General features: G+C 50.2%; 1 protein-coding gene across 1 annotated transcript in view; it reads left to right on the top strand.

Annotated features, from left to right (window-relative positions):
• The window catches only part of Fstl4 (follistatin like 4), a 430,956-nt gene that overhangs the window by 364,605 nt on the left and 48,862 nt on the right, over positions 1-17,489 (top strand). Inside the window, exon 7 of the mRNA XM_050157785.1 lies at positions 11,922-12,088. Within this exon, the coding sequence (XP_050013742.1) occupies positions 11,922-12,088 (167 nt within the window). The remainder of the gene's footprint in view (positions 1-11,921; positions 12,089-17,489) is intronic.

Below are 17,489 nucleotides of genomic sequence, written 5' to 3' on the forward strand. Positions count from 1 at the left end.
CTGGCTCTGATCTTCATTCGCTCTGACGCTTGGAAGGGAACTGAGGACTAAAACCAAGCCACCAGGGCCTGTGGGCTAAGGGAGGGGGGCCGTTCTCCATCCTGGAGTTCCCCTCCTCATCTGCCTGCCTCAAGGATCAGGTGGGGACACAGGCACCCCCTCTTGGCCCCTCATCCAAACCGATACTGAGCCCAGTTCTGTCCCCTGAACCACTAAGGTTCTTCCTTCCTGCCTTGATCTCTGTGTTTTCCCAAATTCTCTCCTCTCCCTACAAAAATGCCTTAGCCACACAACTACCAGAGTAATGTTTTAGCACATGCAAGGTCAGGCAAGGTCGTTCCCTGATTTATAAAACCTCCCTCTAGGGCTGGGGAGATGACTCAGTGGTTAAAATGTTTGCTGCGCAAGTGTGAAGTCAGAACCCCAGAATCCAGGTGAAATGCCACGTGGGAGTGGAGGCCTGCCTGTGCTTCCAGACTCAGAGAGCAGAGAGGGGACTCCCCAGAACACGCTCTTTAGCAAGACCAGCCAAATCAGTGAGCTCTGGGGTAAACTGAAAGACCCTGCCTCAGTGATTTAGATGGAAGAGCGATTGAAGGTTTCCAGCATCAACCTCAGGACTCCACGTGCATGTGATACATGTATGCACACACCTACACACCACACACGTGAAAATGGGAAAAGGGAAAAAGTTAATTCCCTGATACTTTCCATCACTTTAAAAGCTATTTAGTCCTTACCTCGACTCTGCTCCACCCAGGCACTTCCTGTCCACTTACAATGATGTCGCATGTCCCTGCCTTGTTCCCTGTCAGCCACACTGGTCTTCCAAAGTTCCCATAGGGATTTAGCCCCCACCCTGCCTTGGGAAGTTTGCCTGAACTCTTTCTTCTAAAGTGTCCTTCTAAAGCATAAAGATAGCTCAGCTCACAGAGTATAAGCCTAACGTGTACAAAGTCCCAAGTTCGATCCCTAGTACCGCATAAACAGGGCATCGTCCTGCATGCCTGTAATCCCAGCATTGCACTGGAGTTATAGACAGGAGGAGCAGAAGTTCAAATTCAAGGGCTGGTAAGATGCATCAGTGGTTAAAGGCACTCGATGCTAAGCTGATGACCTGAGTTGGATCTCTGGGACCCATGGGGTGAAAGGAGAGAACCAACTCCTGCAAGTTACCCTCTGTCTACACACACACACACACACACACACACACACTAAATGTGAAAAAAAATCACCAAAAAAAAATTCAGGGCTCATTCTCAACTTCATAGCCAGCTCTGAGCCAGCTTGGGATGCCTAAGATGCTCAAGACAAAAAATATGCTCTTCCCCCCATCTCCTCGCCCTTCAGGTCTCAGGTCTCCATGTAGCAATAGTTGATCCAGACTCCTTCACCAAGCCAGGAAGGGCAAGAGACCCCCTCCTCTGTTGTCCCTCCTCATCTTGTTCTTTGTATCCATCATGCCTGTCACCCCATTGCCATCTGCATGTGTGTTTTCCCCTACCCCTCCGAGATGTCCTCCATCAGCAGGGACCCCCGTGTAGGGTGAGGGAACCAGCTCCCAGGAGAGATGTTCAAAGGCTAAGAACAGGAAGTGGATAATCTGAGCAGGAAGATGTTCGGAGGTTTCCTTCCTTTCTGAGGGGGTGTGATAGGTAACTACAACACCATCTGCTAGAGAAACCTCAAAATCTCAGTAGTACGCCACAGTGAGGCTGAGTTCACCACCCTCATCAAGGCTGATGGGGTTAGGCGGCTTGCCTCAAACAGGGATGAGGAGGTCATGGTCCTCACTCCCACAAACGCTTGACCATAGCGTTCCCGCAGAAAAGAGGAGAGGGGCAGGATGATGACTTCATTAATCAGGGTTCTCCAGAGAAACTAAACTAACAGGACATGGAGGTATCGGTGCAGACAGAGATAGCAATAAAAACAGACATAGACTCAGTACGCGGAATTGGTCCACACAGTTTTGGAAAGAAGCTGACAAACCCACTCTACTAGTAACAAGCTAGGGATCCAGAAGATCTAGGACAGGCGGTAAGTATCTTGTGAAAGTCAGAAGTTTCACAATCCAGGAAGGGTCAGTTCATGAATTGTCTTGTTTCTATGACAACACACCCTGGACAAAGTTGAGGGAAGGAAGGGTTACTTTGGTGGCATGGGAGCCAGAGTCAGCTTGTCACGTTGCGTCTGCAGTGAGGAAGGATGAAGGCGCATTTGGCTTGCTCTCTCCTTTCTAGGCAACCCAAGCCCCCAGCCCGAGGAGTAGTGCCTCCCACACTCTTACATTCCCACCTCAGTTAAACTAATCTAGACAATCCCTCAAAGACACGCCCAGAGACTGGTCTCTTGGGTGAGTCTAGGCCCTGTTTACTTGGCCAATCAATATATAATCATCACAACCAAACCGCTACCTCCATGGTCAGGCAGGAAGAAGCTTCCCTTACTCAGCCTGTTTGTTCTATTGAGGCCCTTGACGCACTGGATAAAGAGCAACCTGCTTTGCTCTGTCTGCAGATTCAGATCTTTCTCTCCTCCAAAAGTTTCCTCACACAGACAGAGTCATGATTGATGGAACAAATATCTGGTCATGCCATGACCTGACCAAGTGAACACACCAAATCAGCCCCCATAGTGATGCTGAGGGTGTGACCAGGCATGGGCACACACACACACACACACACACACACACACAAACCCCACCCATGAATCAGATCCAATCATATACCCTCCTGACCCCCAAAATGATGGGGTGAATACTCAGGAATTGGGGAAAGACACACAACAGCCTTTCTTGGGGCATAGAAACTTCATGCTCCTCCCTCTGGGTAATCTCTCCAGAGTTCTGCATCCAGAGAGATTTCTGAAATGCAGAGTAAGTGACTTATAATTATAGAAGATACATTTTAATGTCCCCTTTCACAGTGTCATCAAGCAATAGGAAAGTAATGTTCTTCCTTTTGCCAAAGTCATCTTTTTGGCAGAGCTGAGGACTGAACATGGGGCTTTGCTGCCAGTATGAAGCGGGTATCCTGTTAACCTGACCACCCAGTTACATGCCTAGCTTGGCCTGTTGCACATTATCTTGAGCAGAGCTATTTCCATCCTCCTTGGGGGTAGACAAGCCAAGGCATGGGAGACATGTAGACTAAACTACCTCATTGAGGCATCCCCAAGCACAGAGACAAACAGAGAAGGAGGGAGGGAGGGAGGGAGGGAGGGAGGGAGGGAGGGAGGGAGGGAGGGAGGGAATGTGGGCAAATAGAAAGCAGGGCAAGGATCTACCTTCTGCACTGAGCACATGGGGAGGGCAGTGGGCATGGCAGGAGTCAAGAATCTCGCCCTGTATCTACAGATGGCCCAGTCTGCCCCCCCCCCACATTCAAGACCCATCTTATCTGCTGAGCTGAGCTCCAGGCTGGCAGGCGCTGGACCTGTTTTGCTTGCTAGTACGTTCCCACTGCATCTTGGCAGGTAGTAGGTGTCCAGGAAATAATAGCTGAATGAGCAGGAATCCTTCGCCTGTATAAAATCACTTATTCAGTCACTTCTGTGTGCCCAGCCTTGTATTAAGTGTTGAGGATACATGGGAAATAAAAACAAGTCTGGTCTCTGTCTGCATGCATCTCATAAAGAGGTTTGTTTACACTGGAGACCACACCTTGATAACTAAACTGTAATAAAGAGTGAAGCAACGCCAACCCATGTAAGTCAACTGAAAATGTAAATTACCCATGACTCCGCGGGTAATTAACTAATAAGTTTATTGCCAGCTCCAGAATGAGGCAAGCAAGAGGGACAGGGACAACAGAACAATTGAAACTGGTTATGCATAAAGAAACAGGATGGCTCGAAGTGCCCTCTTGTTTAGCTTTGGAGCAAACCACCTACATAGGCTTACTGCACCTTGCTACTCAAAACCTGTGTCAAGATGGCATGCTCTAGAACAATCCATCTCCAACCACATGACTACATGGCTGCGAGGTTCCCACAGGTGCTTGGAAACAGCCCAGCCTGACAGTTCTGTGATGGAGAGAACAGAGGGAGAAAAGGATATACAAGCTGGGTCCTATCTCCAGTACAGTGAACGCACACATGCAGGTATGCACACAGAGAGAGACAGACAGACAAACACCATTCCGAGCCCAAGCAGCACCATTCTATAAATGCCTCACAAAGTCTAGGATGTCAACCGCCCCATTTGCTATGGAGACCTTGGACACATACTCAACTCTTAACATCCTCACACTGTGCCCATCACGAGGGTGACACCAGAGTTTGTCACACAATGGCCACACCTCCTTTAGTGACACACAGGTGTCTCTAAAGAGTGAAGAGAGCATTCATCCCTAGGAAAGTACACATGAACAGAGGTTGCCTTTACAGACCTAAGTCTTAGCACCTGGCTTTAGCTCTCCTACAGGGAGCTGTAATCCTTCAACAGGATAATAGTAAGCCTCGGTACACCCTTAAAGGCTCCCAAATATTGAGGTGGGAGTTGAGGAGATGGATCAGTGAGTCAAGCACTTGTCACTCAAGTATGAGAGCCTGAGTTCAGATCCCCAAAACCCACATAAAACCAGATATGATGGTGTACATCAGCAATCCCAATTCTCCAATGACAAGGTGGGAGGCAGAGACCAGAGAATCCCCAGATGCTTGTGGGCCCGCCACTCCGGTGTCTGCAGCGGTGAACAGCGAAAGAAACCCTGTCTCAAAGAAGGTAGAAGGCGAGGACCAACACCTGAGGTTCACACACAGTCCACAGGATGAGTGCATGCCCACACTCACACATACCAGCATACATACATACATACACACACACACACACACACACACACACACACCAGGATGAAAAGGAAATGCATTGGTGTATAGGCAGGCTGAACTTCTGACAACAGCTTTTCACTTAAAGCACCCTTTGGAACATGGCATTATGTCCAGGCCGTGCCATGTGCCAGCCACTAAATGCATTTCTGATATAAGAAAACTAACACCAACTTGGTGAGAATTGGAGAAATTTAATTTCTCTGGCTAGGGAGTGCCAAAGTCCCATTTGAGTGGGTACTCATGTGTTTGTGAGTATCTCACTGAGTTCAAACTCACAAGGAAAGGAAGTCAACTGAGGTGGAGACAGATTCAGTTCATCAGCAGCTAAAATCGTATGGCTCCCTGCTTTCCAGGAAGAGAGGTATTAGCCTGACATGAGGGTCTCTAGGTTCTTACCTTCGTGAAGGAGGTAAGTCAATCAAGAGACAGAAACAGCTTCAGCAGAAGTTTATTTAGCTAAAACTCTCCAAAGAGAGATTGCAGTAAGAGAGATTGCAGTAAGAGAGATTGTCTCAAGATAGGGCAGCTGCTTAGTGGGTCTGTATTGTGAGTTTTTAAATTTTTTTTAATTTTTAATTATGTGTGTACATGTGTGCATGTATATGTGTATGCTTGTGTGTATACACGTACATACATGCACATGCACCCAGAGTCCTGAAGTATCAGATCCCCTGGGGCTGTAGTTTCAGGCAGTTGCAAGTCACCTGATATAGGTGCACTTAACGGAACTCAGGCCCTCTTCGGAAGCAATAAATATTCTTAACCATAGGGGCATCTCTCTCATCCTGTACTGTGAAATTTAAAGATACTTTAAGGAATGTTTATGGAGTAGGTGGCATATTCATGGGGTAAACTGACCTTTCAAATCAATTCCCTTTTAAATCATGGTAGCCTGGATTTCCCTTTTAGGATCTTTCCTCCTATGGATCCTCTAGAAAAGCCAGCAAAAGGGAACGTGGTGGCTTGAATGAGGTGTCCCCCGTAGTCTCAGACATGGGAACATTTGGTGCCCAATTGATGATGCTGTTTGTGCAGTTTAGGAGGTGTGGCCTTGTTGGAGGAAGTATCACCTCTCACCTTTCCCAGTTCCCTCTCTGCCTTGTGTTAGCCATTCAGTATGTGAGCCCTCAGCTCCCTGCTCCTGCTATCATGCCTGCCATTTGCTGCCATGTCCCCTGCCATGACAGACATGAGAGTCCCTTTGGAACTCTAAGTCCAAATAAACTCTTCCTTCTATAAATGCTGTAGTCACGGTGTTTCATCACAATAGGAAAGTCAGTAATACAGGCGGGATGTAAATTATCATGCATGTGTATAATGCTGTAGATCTGTTGAGTATGGAGACCTTGTGTTAGTGTGTGTGTAAGAAGATGCTTGTGGCACAGTGGGGGCAGGGTAGCTACAGTTTCAATGATATTTAACCACAGGGGGCAATTTGACCTCATTTACTTGGTTTCTAACCTACTTAAGGAAGACCTCTGGGTTGCTCATTGTTGAGAGAAGGGCACCCTTCTCTCCAACATCGTGAAGGCAGGAAGGTGGAGGTCAGTGCCTACAACACTGTCTGCAAAACCAAGGTCACACTACCACTCTGGGGCAGAGGAGTAGAGAGGGGCCTAGGCCTCAGCCCACCTACTGTGTGCCAGGCACACAGCACCACAGCTATAGGACAAACCACCCAGCCAGTGCCCCTCAAAGGTCTACTGGAGCTGAGCACCCTAGTTGACAAGAGCTCTCTCGTGCAGACATGACAGCCATCACAGCGTATGTCCTATCTCCTCACGCCAGAGGGAAGCAAGAGGATGCCCATGTATGCCAGAAAGCCAGACCCACAGCAAGATAGATGCCCATCATGTAGACCACCTGACTTCCTTGCCCTCCTTAAAATCCTTCATCACCCAGCAACTTGCCAATACAGTTCTCATAGCAGCGGCATCCATGGCCCTGTGGGCACAGAGCGCTGCTCTGGCCTCCATACACAGGCACATGAGTGTAAACACCAGCACTATTGTGTGCATGCGCACACAAGTTTAAATCCACAGAGCAAGAATCAGGTTGAGCATAATGTCCAGGGCAGCGTGGGTACAGAATCAGGGACTCCTCTCAATTCTGCATGTTGGATCTGCGGGTGACAGCAGTTGGCAGCTTTGTTCTGGAAGGGAAGGATTTACGGGAGGAAGGGGCATTGGTTACATTAGAGATGTATTAGCTGCTCTTCTCAATACCGTGATGAAATGCCTGACAGGAAACTTAGGAGAGGAAGTGTTTATTATGACTCACAAGCCACAGGGATCATTCCATCACAACGGGGAAGGTGTGGCTTCAGGCAGGGAAGCTATGGTGGCAGGAGCCCAAAGTCAGCTGAAGATAGCAGAGTTAACAGGAAGTGGGGCTGGGCGATGAAGCCTGAAGGCCCTCCCTAGGAACCCACTTTCTCCAGCAATGCTCCACCTCCAAAAGCCTATGGGAAGCAATGGGGAAACATTTCACACTGAAACCACGGTAAGATAGGACTGTGTAGGAGCCAGTGAACAAGAGGAGAGGCGCCTTGAGGGACGTGCTTGTAAGGCACGGCAATCCCTGATGCTTCTGCTTGGAGACAGATAGCAATGGGGGCAAGGCAAGTGCAGCAAGCACCACCTGAAAGATGGAGGGGTTCTGCAGGGGCATCCACCCAAAATTATCTGCTCAGAGATGTAGAATCTAACAGTCTATGGGTGATGGTTAACCTCCATTGTCCACTTGACTGGTTTGAAACACACCTGTGGGAATGGTTCCAGGGAGGGTTAGCTGAGGAGGGATGTATTAGTTCTGTCTGTATTAGTTAGCTAAGGAGGGATGATTAGTTCTGTCTGTATTAGTTAGCTGAGGAGGGATGTATTAGTTATGTCTGTGTTGCTATGATAAAGCACCATGACCAAAACCCAAAGCAGCTTATAGAAGAAAGGGTTTATTTTGGTTATTTTGGTCTATGGGGTTCCAGGGGGATACGAGTCCATCATGGTGGAGAGGCACGATAGTGAGCTGAGAGCTCTCCTCTTCCAACACAAGCATAGAGTAGAGAGAGAGAAAACTGAAAGCGAGAACAGGCTGTATGATCTTAAATCCCATCCCAGCAACGGGCCCCCAGCAAAGCTGCACCATCTAAAATTCCCCAAGCAGTACCACCAACTGAGAGCCAAGTATTCGAATACCCTGGCCCAGAGGAGACATTTCTCATTCAACCCTGCACACGGGAAGAGCCACTCTGTCTGTGGGAACCACCTTCCCATAGGTTGGGGTCCCAGCATGAGTGAAAGGAAGGAAGAAGCCGAGCACCAGCATTTGTCTGTCTGTCCTGCTTCCAGATGCCATGTGTTCAGCAGCCTCACTCCCCTGCTACCATGCTCTCCCCAGCATGACAGTCTATACCCCTTAGTAAGCCCCAAGCCAGAATAAACCCTCCCACCGCAGGCAGCTTCTTGTCAAGTATTTAACTGAATAGAGCGGGTCCCTTGGGCTCCTAGCCACATCTTTCACCTTATTGACATCTACACTGAAGTCTAAGGAAAGGAAGGGACCTCCCCAAGGCCAGTCCGCTGTTCAGAAGTTGAGCCAGGTTCAGAGGTAAGGGTCCTATCTTGTCCAGTTGACCACCCCTCCCCCAAGAATTCACCCCAGAAACCTAGCTTGCCTGGTCCTCCCACTTAGCCTGGAAGCAGGGATTGCCAGGGAAAGCTTGCTGAACAGTAAATAAAGAAACAAGGGTGGGAGAAGAAGGCTCAGTAACCATAAATCTCTTTAGAATTTTAAAAGGAGCTGGGGAATATTGACACGAATTAAATCCAATAAAACATTCATTTAATTAAACTTTAAATGATCCAAATATTTGCTGTTTGCTTAATATTTGTGTAGCTGACTGGAGCGGAATTACGATGGTTCTGTGGGTACTCACGCATTCTAATTTTGCATGGGTTTTTCCTGCACCAAGTATATGTCTTCATACTCAACCGAAGAAGCCATCCAGGCCAGGAGGGCAGCAGAAGGCTCCTGCGGCCTTCACCCTAGGATGTTTGCCTTGTTTGTATTGGCCCCATGTTCCAGCCTCCAGAAGACCTTCTGTGAAAATTGTGACCTTGGGGGTCCCATGGAGGAGGGGCTCCTGCAGCTCATGTTGGTACCCTAGCCTACATGAAAGCTAGTACTTGCAGCCCAGAACTCTAATCCATCAAATCGCCTGTCTCTCATCCTCTACTTTGCGCTGTCAGATTCCCAGGCCCCTCCTATCTTGGAAGGCAGGGGTCCCCAAGCCCCACAGAAGCTTCTAGGATGCTTCTGTGCTCACAGGAGTCTGCAGCAGCCCAAGCAGAGAAAAGGCACTGTGTGCTAATCACCTAGGGTTGTGATTCGGGTAGCTAGGGAAATCACAGCAGAGAACCAGAGCTCTCGAGCCCAGGGGAAGCCCTGTCTTCTGCAAGGACCACTCCAAGCTGATTGCTTTGCCCTGTCTTTCTGGTCTTGATGGAAGTCAGATGCAGAGAAAGTGATGATCCCTTTTGTGCCTAGCCTCACTTCTCCCGGGACACTGAGAAAGTGGCAACCGGGCATCCCCTCCATTGGGAAGCCTGGTCCACACTGGTGATTCCACAGTCCATAGGCATGAATGTTCTGGGTATGAACAGAGATGCCCTGTGTATCTGCATCCCAGCTGCCCTCCAGACTGGCTGCCTCTCTCCGCTGCCTAGTTCCACCCAGCAGGACCTCCAGGCTACTCTGGTCAGCCCTGTCACCCACCCAAGCCTCGCCCAGCCTGTCCCCACCACTAGCACCTCTTCAGGCTCTGATCTGACTCACAGGATGTGGGCAGGGTACAACATCTTTCAGAGCCCCTTGGGATCCTTCCCTCTACACACCTGAGAGGCTCCCTTCTTATTCCCACCGTCCCTGGGGCAAGAGGGGTGTTGCTTCCAGAGCACAGTGGTCATTCAATGAGGAGGAGCCCCTTTATCCAATAGAGAGCCCCGAAGTTCAGTGAGAACTAAACAATTTCAGCAAATTCTCTCTGTCCCTCTCTCCCTCACCCTCTCCCTCACACACACCCTCCCAACATTGTAGCGAGCTGCATGGTGTCACACCTGATGGAGATGTATAATCAACTCCTGAGATGGCTAAGGCCTGACCTATGCTATGATGACGCAATGATTATCAGCTGCCTGCATATGGGTGAACCTATGGACAGTGCCCACCTGGCAGTTCGGGGTTGGCAGCCCATGCCTACTTAAGGGCTTGGAGAGGTTTGCCCGAGGAGAGAGGAGAGAGGAAGAAAAGAGAGAGAAAGAGAAGGAGGAGATAAATTACTGTAAATAAAGTCCTGAAAACTGCTGCAAGAAGAGCTCCGGGTGTTGCGTTTTTCCTTGCTGGACGAGGGTGGCCGCGACACAACATACCCTCCTCCCCTTCCTCTGAGTCTCCAAAACCTGGTTCTTGGTCTTGCTCCACAGTCCGCACCTCTTCTTCCCGCCCTGAGCAATAACAGTCCTGGCCCAGAGGTGGGAGGGCAGCAGGCCGACCGTGATTTAAGAGGGAACTTGAAATGCACCGCTATAATGTTTATGAAATATTGCACCAGCCGTGTCCACATCCATCACCCGGTGCTTATCTTTCCTCACGCTGGCTCCTTCGCGCGAGTCACATTTTTCCTCTGTGTGACTGCCCCTCCCCACCGGCCTCTTGGCTCGTGGGCTCCTTTATTTTCATTTTCTCTATTGTTCATCTATCCATCCAACGAGCACTGAGGAAATGCCTCACGTACAGCTTGTTCATCGTCACAAGCCCGGGGCAGGGCCACTACATGGCAAGAAAGGGTCTCGGCTGCTGCAGATCTGACCTAAGGCACATGTTTCCAACTCACACCCTGCAGCGATGCACCTGCACCTCTCTAGGCTCCTGTTTCCCCTCCCCCACACCCTGGCGGTGGCCACTCCAGCTTCCAGCATTGCAGCATCCCAAGGAGCTCAGCTCCCAGCATCCTGTGGAGCTTAGCTCCCAGCTCCCAGCATCCCAGAATCCCAGCATCCCATGGAGCTCAGCTCCCAGCTGGATGCTTTGTTTCAGACTCTTTGGAAGACACACCCATCAGGACCACCTATGCCCAATACAATGGCATAGTAAGATAGCATAGCACCGTGCAGTTTCCACAGCACCTTAGACTACACACAGACACACCCGCACCTGAAGCCAACCCGCCTCCCCAGCCCCTGAGTGGATATAGAGGAAGAGCAGGGGGCCACCCATCCCACTCCCCTCCACTCCAGCCCATTCCCATGTTTGCACTGAACAGCCTGGGTTTGATTAATTTTTCATAAATCATGAGGATTTCAGGGAGCCTGGAAGGGTGGTGCAAAAATATTTTAGATCCTGGTATGTTTGCCTAAAGAATGACCAGTCTCCGTGCCGGTTAGCAAGTGAAAATGGCAAGGATTCATAACTTGGCCAGCCTGAAGTATACTTCAAAAAAAAAAATTCTACTACTAATGAAAGGCCACAGTGCATGGTCACAGAGCGGAAATCCAAATCCAAGCTCAGTGCATCTTCAGACAGAGACAGACCTTCAAAGGTCAGCCAGTTCCCGCTCCAGACCACAGACAGCTCAACCTTTAAGCTACCCCCAGATGGACGGCATACCTGTCGGCTCACCAGCGGACCTTGACCGCTCTCAGCAAGTTCCAGCTTTATTAACCAGAGCGCTCCAAGCAGCATACCCCACAGCTGGCTCCATGGTCGCTCTGCTGGGTGGGGCTCATGGGCCCTGACTACTGGGGCTCTCAACTCCACTCCCAAAGCCATGGTCCAATGTTTTCCCTCACCTTAGCCGTGGCTCCTCCTGACTGGTTTTGACCCAGAGAGCCTTTCAGACACTCGACACCACGGTAACCCATTACCCAGCAAAGGTGTCTACCTGTGCATTTAGTTGGTGTTATAAAGCATTTCTGGGGGCCCAAAGCCCCCCCCCCTTGGCCCTGCCCTCGAGTGAACCCATGTCTGTTCACCGAGAGCTGAGATCTGGCCCCTGAGTCCGCTTCTGACGGCTCTCTCCTCTCCCTCTGCAGAGGTGATTCAGCTGAGCCTCGCCCCTGAAGATGAGGTCAGTGTGACCACAGTGACCGTGGGGCTGAGCACAGTGCTGACCTGCGCTATTCGTGGAGACCTGAGGCCACCAATCATCTGGAAGCGCAATGGGCTCACTCTGAGCTTCCTGGGCCTGGAAGACATCAATGTAAGTCACCCGGTACTCATTCTGAATGCAAGGTATCCTGGGAATGCCAGCATGCAGGACACCGTGTGGCAGCGTGGCAGAGGGCTTCCCTTTAACAGGTCCACACTCATCCTGACAGCTTTAGAGGATCCAAGTCCATGCCTGTACAGAGGGCAAGATGGGTGATAGTCATCAGCCTGATAGTTATGTCCGGTCAAAGGAGAGGGGTTACCGACCAGAAGGCACATGACCAGGCCAGGTGGCACCTGGCCAGGACCCTGTTTTAGCAAAGCTAAGCCTGGGATCTGGAAAGGACCAGGCTGTGTGTGCCCAGTCTCATCCCTCACAGGGATGATGCAGGGATGGGCCACAAGCTGTCAGAGAGCACAGCCAGGCTGAGAGAAAAGCTGGCCAGGAGCTCTGTAGCTAGGGAGAGTATGGGCAGATGGGTTGTCCCTGCAGAAGGCAAAATGAGCAAAATGACTGGCCGGGTGGAGGATAAGTGACAGGTAAGGAGGTAGAAGGGGGCCGAGGAAGGCAGAGGAGGCTTGCTTTAAGGATCTTCTTTCTTGGGTAAAGAGATGAAGATTCAAAGAATTTCAAGCCACCTCCCTCCAAAGATAGACACAGAGGTTATTCAGTCACAAGTGGTCCTGGCTTAGCATGAAACCAATCACAGTGTCCAAAGGGCGTTTACAAACTGATGCCAACCATGAGAGCTTCTGTACACACAAGCCCACACACCCAACACCACACACACATGCCTCATCTACTCAGAAGAGAGTAGGTGGGTGACTTCACACAGCCTCACGTGACCAACAGGGGATACTTCTGTACCCCGAGGAACCTGACAGCTTTGGGATTTTGGTTAATCCCTTGGCCTGCTGATCCCTGGTAAATTCATCTCTAAGAAAGCAACCTGGGCTGCCCCCTCCCTTCCACCGAACTGCAATAAGACATGGACTATTTCAAGTATACCAATTGGTCTAGCTTTGGCATAGGGTAGACATGATTGCCCAGACACCTCTGGGAGAAGTCAGCAATGCCACCCATGTTGGTGAGATACTGGAGCACTGTGGGTCCTGGGGTTAAAATAACAGGAACAGAGTTTTCAAGCAGAGGAGACTGTCCTGGTGTCCTTGGCTCCAGACAGAACAGTTAGGCCCGCAATGAGATGCCTGCATCAGAGAAGATTCTTGGGATGAATGGTCAAATCCTGACCATCTGTAAGGAGGTAGAGACCAGGTGAGGTGGAGGGTGATGATCCATGTGACCACACAGGAGACCGATCTGAGCTCCTTAGATAGGACACGGCTGTGGCACTGAGCCTGCCTCATAGTAGATTGAGTCCCATCATCCCTAGGAGCATGCAAGCAGAAGCAGGGACCATGGGCAGCCATGCTGCAGCCTCAAGACAGCAGCTAAACCCATGATCTGAAGCTGCTGCCAGGGCTGAGACTATTGTGGTATAAGTAGTCCAGCCCAAACTACAGGCACCATTACAGTGGAGGTTCAAGACTCTAGGCCCCTTGGAGTGAAGCCTACAGGTCACAGGAGAAACAGCTAGGAAAAGTGACCACTCTGCAACGTCTAACCTGGGAGATCTGCTGAGGAATGTCCTCTTGTCACACAAGGCAGGGTTGTTTCCCAGAGATTTCCCCCTTGTGGTATGGACAGCCAGCATCCTCCCAATCCATCTCTGAATGTCAGTGAGGCACTGCCCTGGTGGGTGCCTGACAGACACCTCTTGAGCAGATTCCTTCACCCTCTAGACCTGAGATGGCCAGGCCTTGCCAAGACCATAGCAAGAAAGTTCAGTGTCTAGTGTGTGTGTTAAGGTTGAGTGTGTATATGTATTTATGTGTGTACATGTGTGTGTGGAGTGTGAGCGTGTGTATGTGGGGTTGTGGATGCAGAGCCTCTTGTAATTGGCATCCATGTGCACATGCCTTTGGCTGCTGTGACTGGCTCCTCGCTAGGCCAGGGCCACTGTGACTGACTAACCTCCCCAGCATTACTTGGTGTTCCATTTAAACACATCCGAAATAAAAGCAGAAGCACACTCTCCTTCATGCACTTGCCATCCGTTAATTAAATTACTCAAACATGCCTCCCAGCACCAACTCGATTGCATTTCTCCTTTTCAAATCAGGTTAGCAATTTGGATAATTGTGGGTGCAACCAGAGATTAATGGCCCCTCGTTACCTCCCCGGAAACACTTGCTCATGGATGAGCCAGTAGCCGGCAAACAGGCGGGGTCAGGTCTGTGCTGCTCAGAAGCCCCAGATACAGGTGCAGGGCAGCACCTCCTCCACAGGGGTCCTCACTGCATGCAAACACACACATGCAATGCCCATGCCTGCCTCCTCCACGTCAGGGAGAGGGAGCAACACCTGCTGATGAAGAACATAGGCTGTAGGTTCAGAGGGTCCTAGGTTCAAGTCTCAGCTCTACCACTTAGTTGAGAAACCTTAGAAAGGACCCTTGACTGTTGAAAGTCTAAATTTTCTTCATCTATGGGATGGGCTAAATGAGAGAGAGAACACTTGCCTTATAGACTTACAGTGAAGAGATGTGTGCAACATTCTTGGCATAGACTAGTCTATGAATGCCATTATCATCTTCATTATTATTATTCATTATTATTACTGAATGAAAAAAGGAAAGGACATGGCTGCTCCTAGGTATGGTGAAGGAGAAAGTTTATTGTAGATAAAAGGGAAAAGATAGTCAGAGGCAGAGACATCTGGGAGAGTCCAGAGTGAATATGACCCTGAGCCATGTGAGGAGGGGCTAGGAGAAGAGGGGAGAGAGCAGCCAGGAAGCCCAAAGAGGACGGGTAGCCAAATGGTTGATTATATTGGGAAAGGCAGCTGGGGGAAGATATGCCTTGTCCCTGGGCTGGAGAAGTTTAGGGTAGGGGGTGGGGCACACCAGCCAAGAGAACCCTGTAACAGGTAGGGACTGAGGGAAGCTGGGAGAACCTAGTGGCCAGTGGTCAGTTTGATATGTGGAATAGGCACTTCAACCATTTGTGCTGGGATTTGAGACTAATATCTAAAATCATTAATATTAAGCTGACCACGTGTGGGAGACACCCAGCTCAGTGTGGGACATCCAGAGGGTTTGCCCAGCATTTCCACCCTCCAGGACATTGAGGAGGTCACTTCCAGGAGTTAGTCAGGCCAAAGAGGGCAATAGCTGGGTCCTCAGAAGGCCCCGGGCATTTATAAGCAAGAATTGGTCAGGAGAAAACAGCCAGGAGGGGTAAAGATCTGAGATTCTTAGAGTTTCCAGAGCCTCTTAGCCATCTCAGCACCCCTCACCCCACCACCATGAGTGCTGAAATATAATCAACGGAGCTATAATTAATGCCTGGTACCCAAACATGGCTTCCAACCGGGGAATCAGACCAGCCTTCCAAACCCGGGGCAGGGAGATCAGAAAACACCAAAAGGTGTGGGTCTCCTTTCTTTGTCATTTGTAAGAGACATCTTGATTGGCAAGAAAATATTAATCACATTTTCTCTACCCTCTTAATGAGCCGCTTTCATGGGCAACAAAATATTAATTTGTCTTGTCTTATCTGTTAAGAATTCTGTTAATGAATTCAGTCACAGAGCTATTAGAGAATGCCATCCTAATGACACATGTAATTAAACTTTTCTGACTTGCAAACATCAAAGATGCCTTGCGCATCAGAATAATATTTGATCAGAAAGCCAATGTTCCCCTCTAGCCCTGAGGCAAGCGAGGAGCCGCCTGCGGTCTACAGAAAGCAACGGCTTCCGTCAGAGGCACCAAGGCTTGCCAGTCATCGTTTCTGCATTGATTTGCTTACTAAGTGCCACAAACGCTCCATGCTGGGGCCCAGAGCAAAGATGCTGCCCCCAGAACACAGGGAGGGGCAAAACGTCCACAAACGCCTTCAGGAAGAGCTACAGAAGGGAACTGCCCTGGTGGGGGCTGCCTGTGACCAGGACAAGCAGGAGGACAAGCAGGAGAGAGCAGTGGAAGGGCCCCAGTTGGGGACAGACCCCAAAGCTCTCTGGATATTAATGTTAACAGCCTTTGCTGTTCCCCATGGACTCGGGGGAACTACTGGGTTTCGATCAGGAAGCAATGTGGTCAAATGTGGCAGTTAACAGAGCCAGAGACCCTCCCAACCTAAAGTTGAACGTGTCTCCAAGAAGAGTCCCGAGTTACATGGGCCCCAGAACAAAGGGGAGGTCCGCGGCTACCCTTGAGCCTTCCCCCTCTCTAAGATGACCTGGAGCACACTCAGAGTGGCCACAGCAGCTCCTGACCAAAGCTCCCTCCACATAGCTGTGGCACCGCTCACACTGCTTGAGCCTCCTAGGGGCTTCAGCTCCACCCCCACCAGCTTGTAACAGCAGAACACCCCACCCCAAGGAAGGTCCCCACTCCCAGAAGAGACAGCTGGGCAGGGTGCTAGCCACAGGGCCCCTTGCAGAGGCTCCTGAGTTATAATGTGCCTCCTTATGTCAGCTTGAAGAGAAATCGATGGCTGAAGAGAAATCCACTCCAACCCAGGGTCCCTGAAGCCAATAACATGCAGCCTGTAATTGAGTTACTTCCTGGCCACCTATTGGTTTCTTTACTGAGGCAGCCATTGTGCTCAGTGTGTCTTGGATCCAACCCTAGGCTCCACTCACCTCAGCCCTCGGAGAACTATGGCCAGGGTCACTGACCCAGAAGCTGCCTTCTTCAGTCAGGCTGCCCTTAGGAGTATGTTCACACTGGTGTTGTCTCCATCCTATGCCATGATGCCCCCACAGGCCATCCCACTGTGGGCACCAAAAGTCAGCAGTCAGCTCTCCCTGGCTCTGCTTTGTCCAGGAGGCAAAGGCTATGTGGGTAAGAGGCAAGTGCTGTCACTCACGAAATGCCAGTACCAGGTGTCTCCGAGCAGCCAGAGCCCATGCTCATCCTGGAGGGGGCTGCTCTGCCCAGACACCACTCTTTCTTAGGAAGCAGAAAGATGTCTACCACTATAGGCGTCCCATCAGAAAGGGGACAGACTAAGCTCTGAAGGCTCTCCCAACCCTGAGGCCACACAGCTCAGTGGTGAAGAAGCCGCTATGGACTCTGGGATTTTTGAGTCCTGTACAGAAGCCAGGAAAGCATCTTGCTTCCTTGCCTGGACCACATCACAAAGAAGAACCATATCTCACCTTTCCCTGGATAGCTCTTCCTGCATGCACACAAGCGCGCGCGCACACACACACACACACACACACACACACACACACACACATCTAGAGGCCCAGCGCTAGGCTTTGGGGTCTAAGCTAGGGCCTGTGTCAAAGACAGACATATAAGCTACTCCCAGCCCCACACTGGGCATTCTGGGGTGGAGGTTGAATGCTGCCTCACTTTCTGTACAAACATGCAGACCCA

This window comes from Alexandromys fortis, unplaced genomic scaffold (assembly GCF_014885135.2).
Source record: "Alexandromys fortis isolate MF-2015 unplaced genomic scaffold, M_Fortis_MF-2015_v1.1 scaffold_103, whole genome shotgun sequence".
NCBI lineage: Eukaryota > Metazoa > Chordata > Mammalia > Rodentia > Cricetidae > Alexandromys > Alexandromys fortis.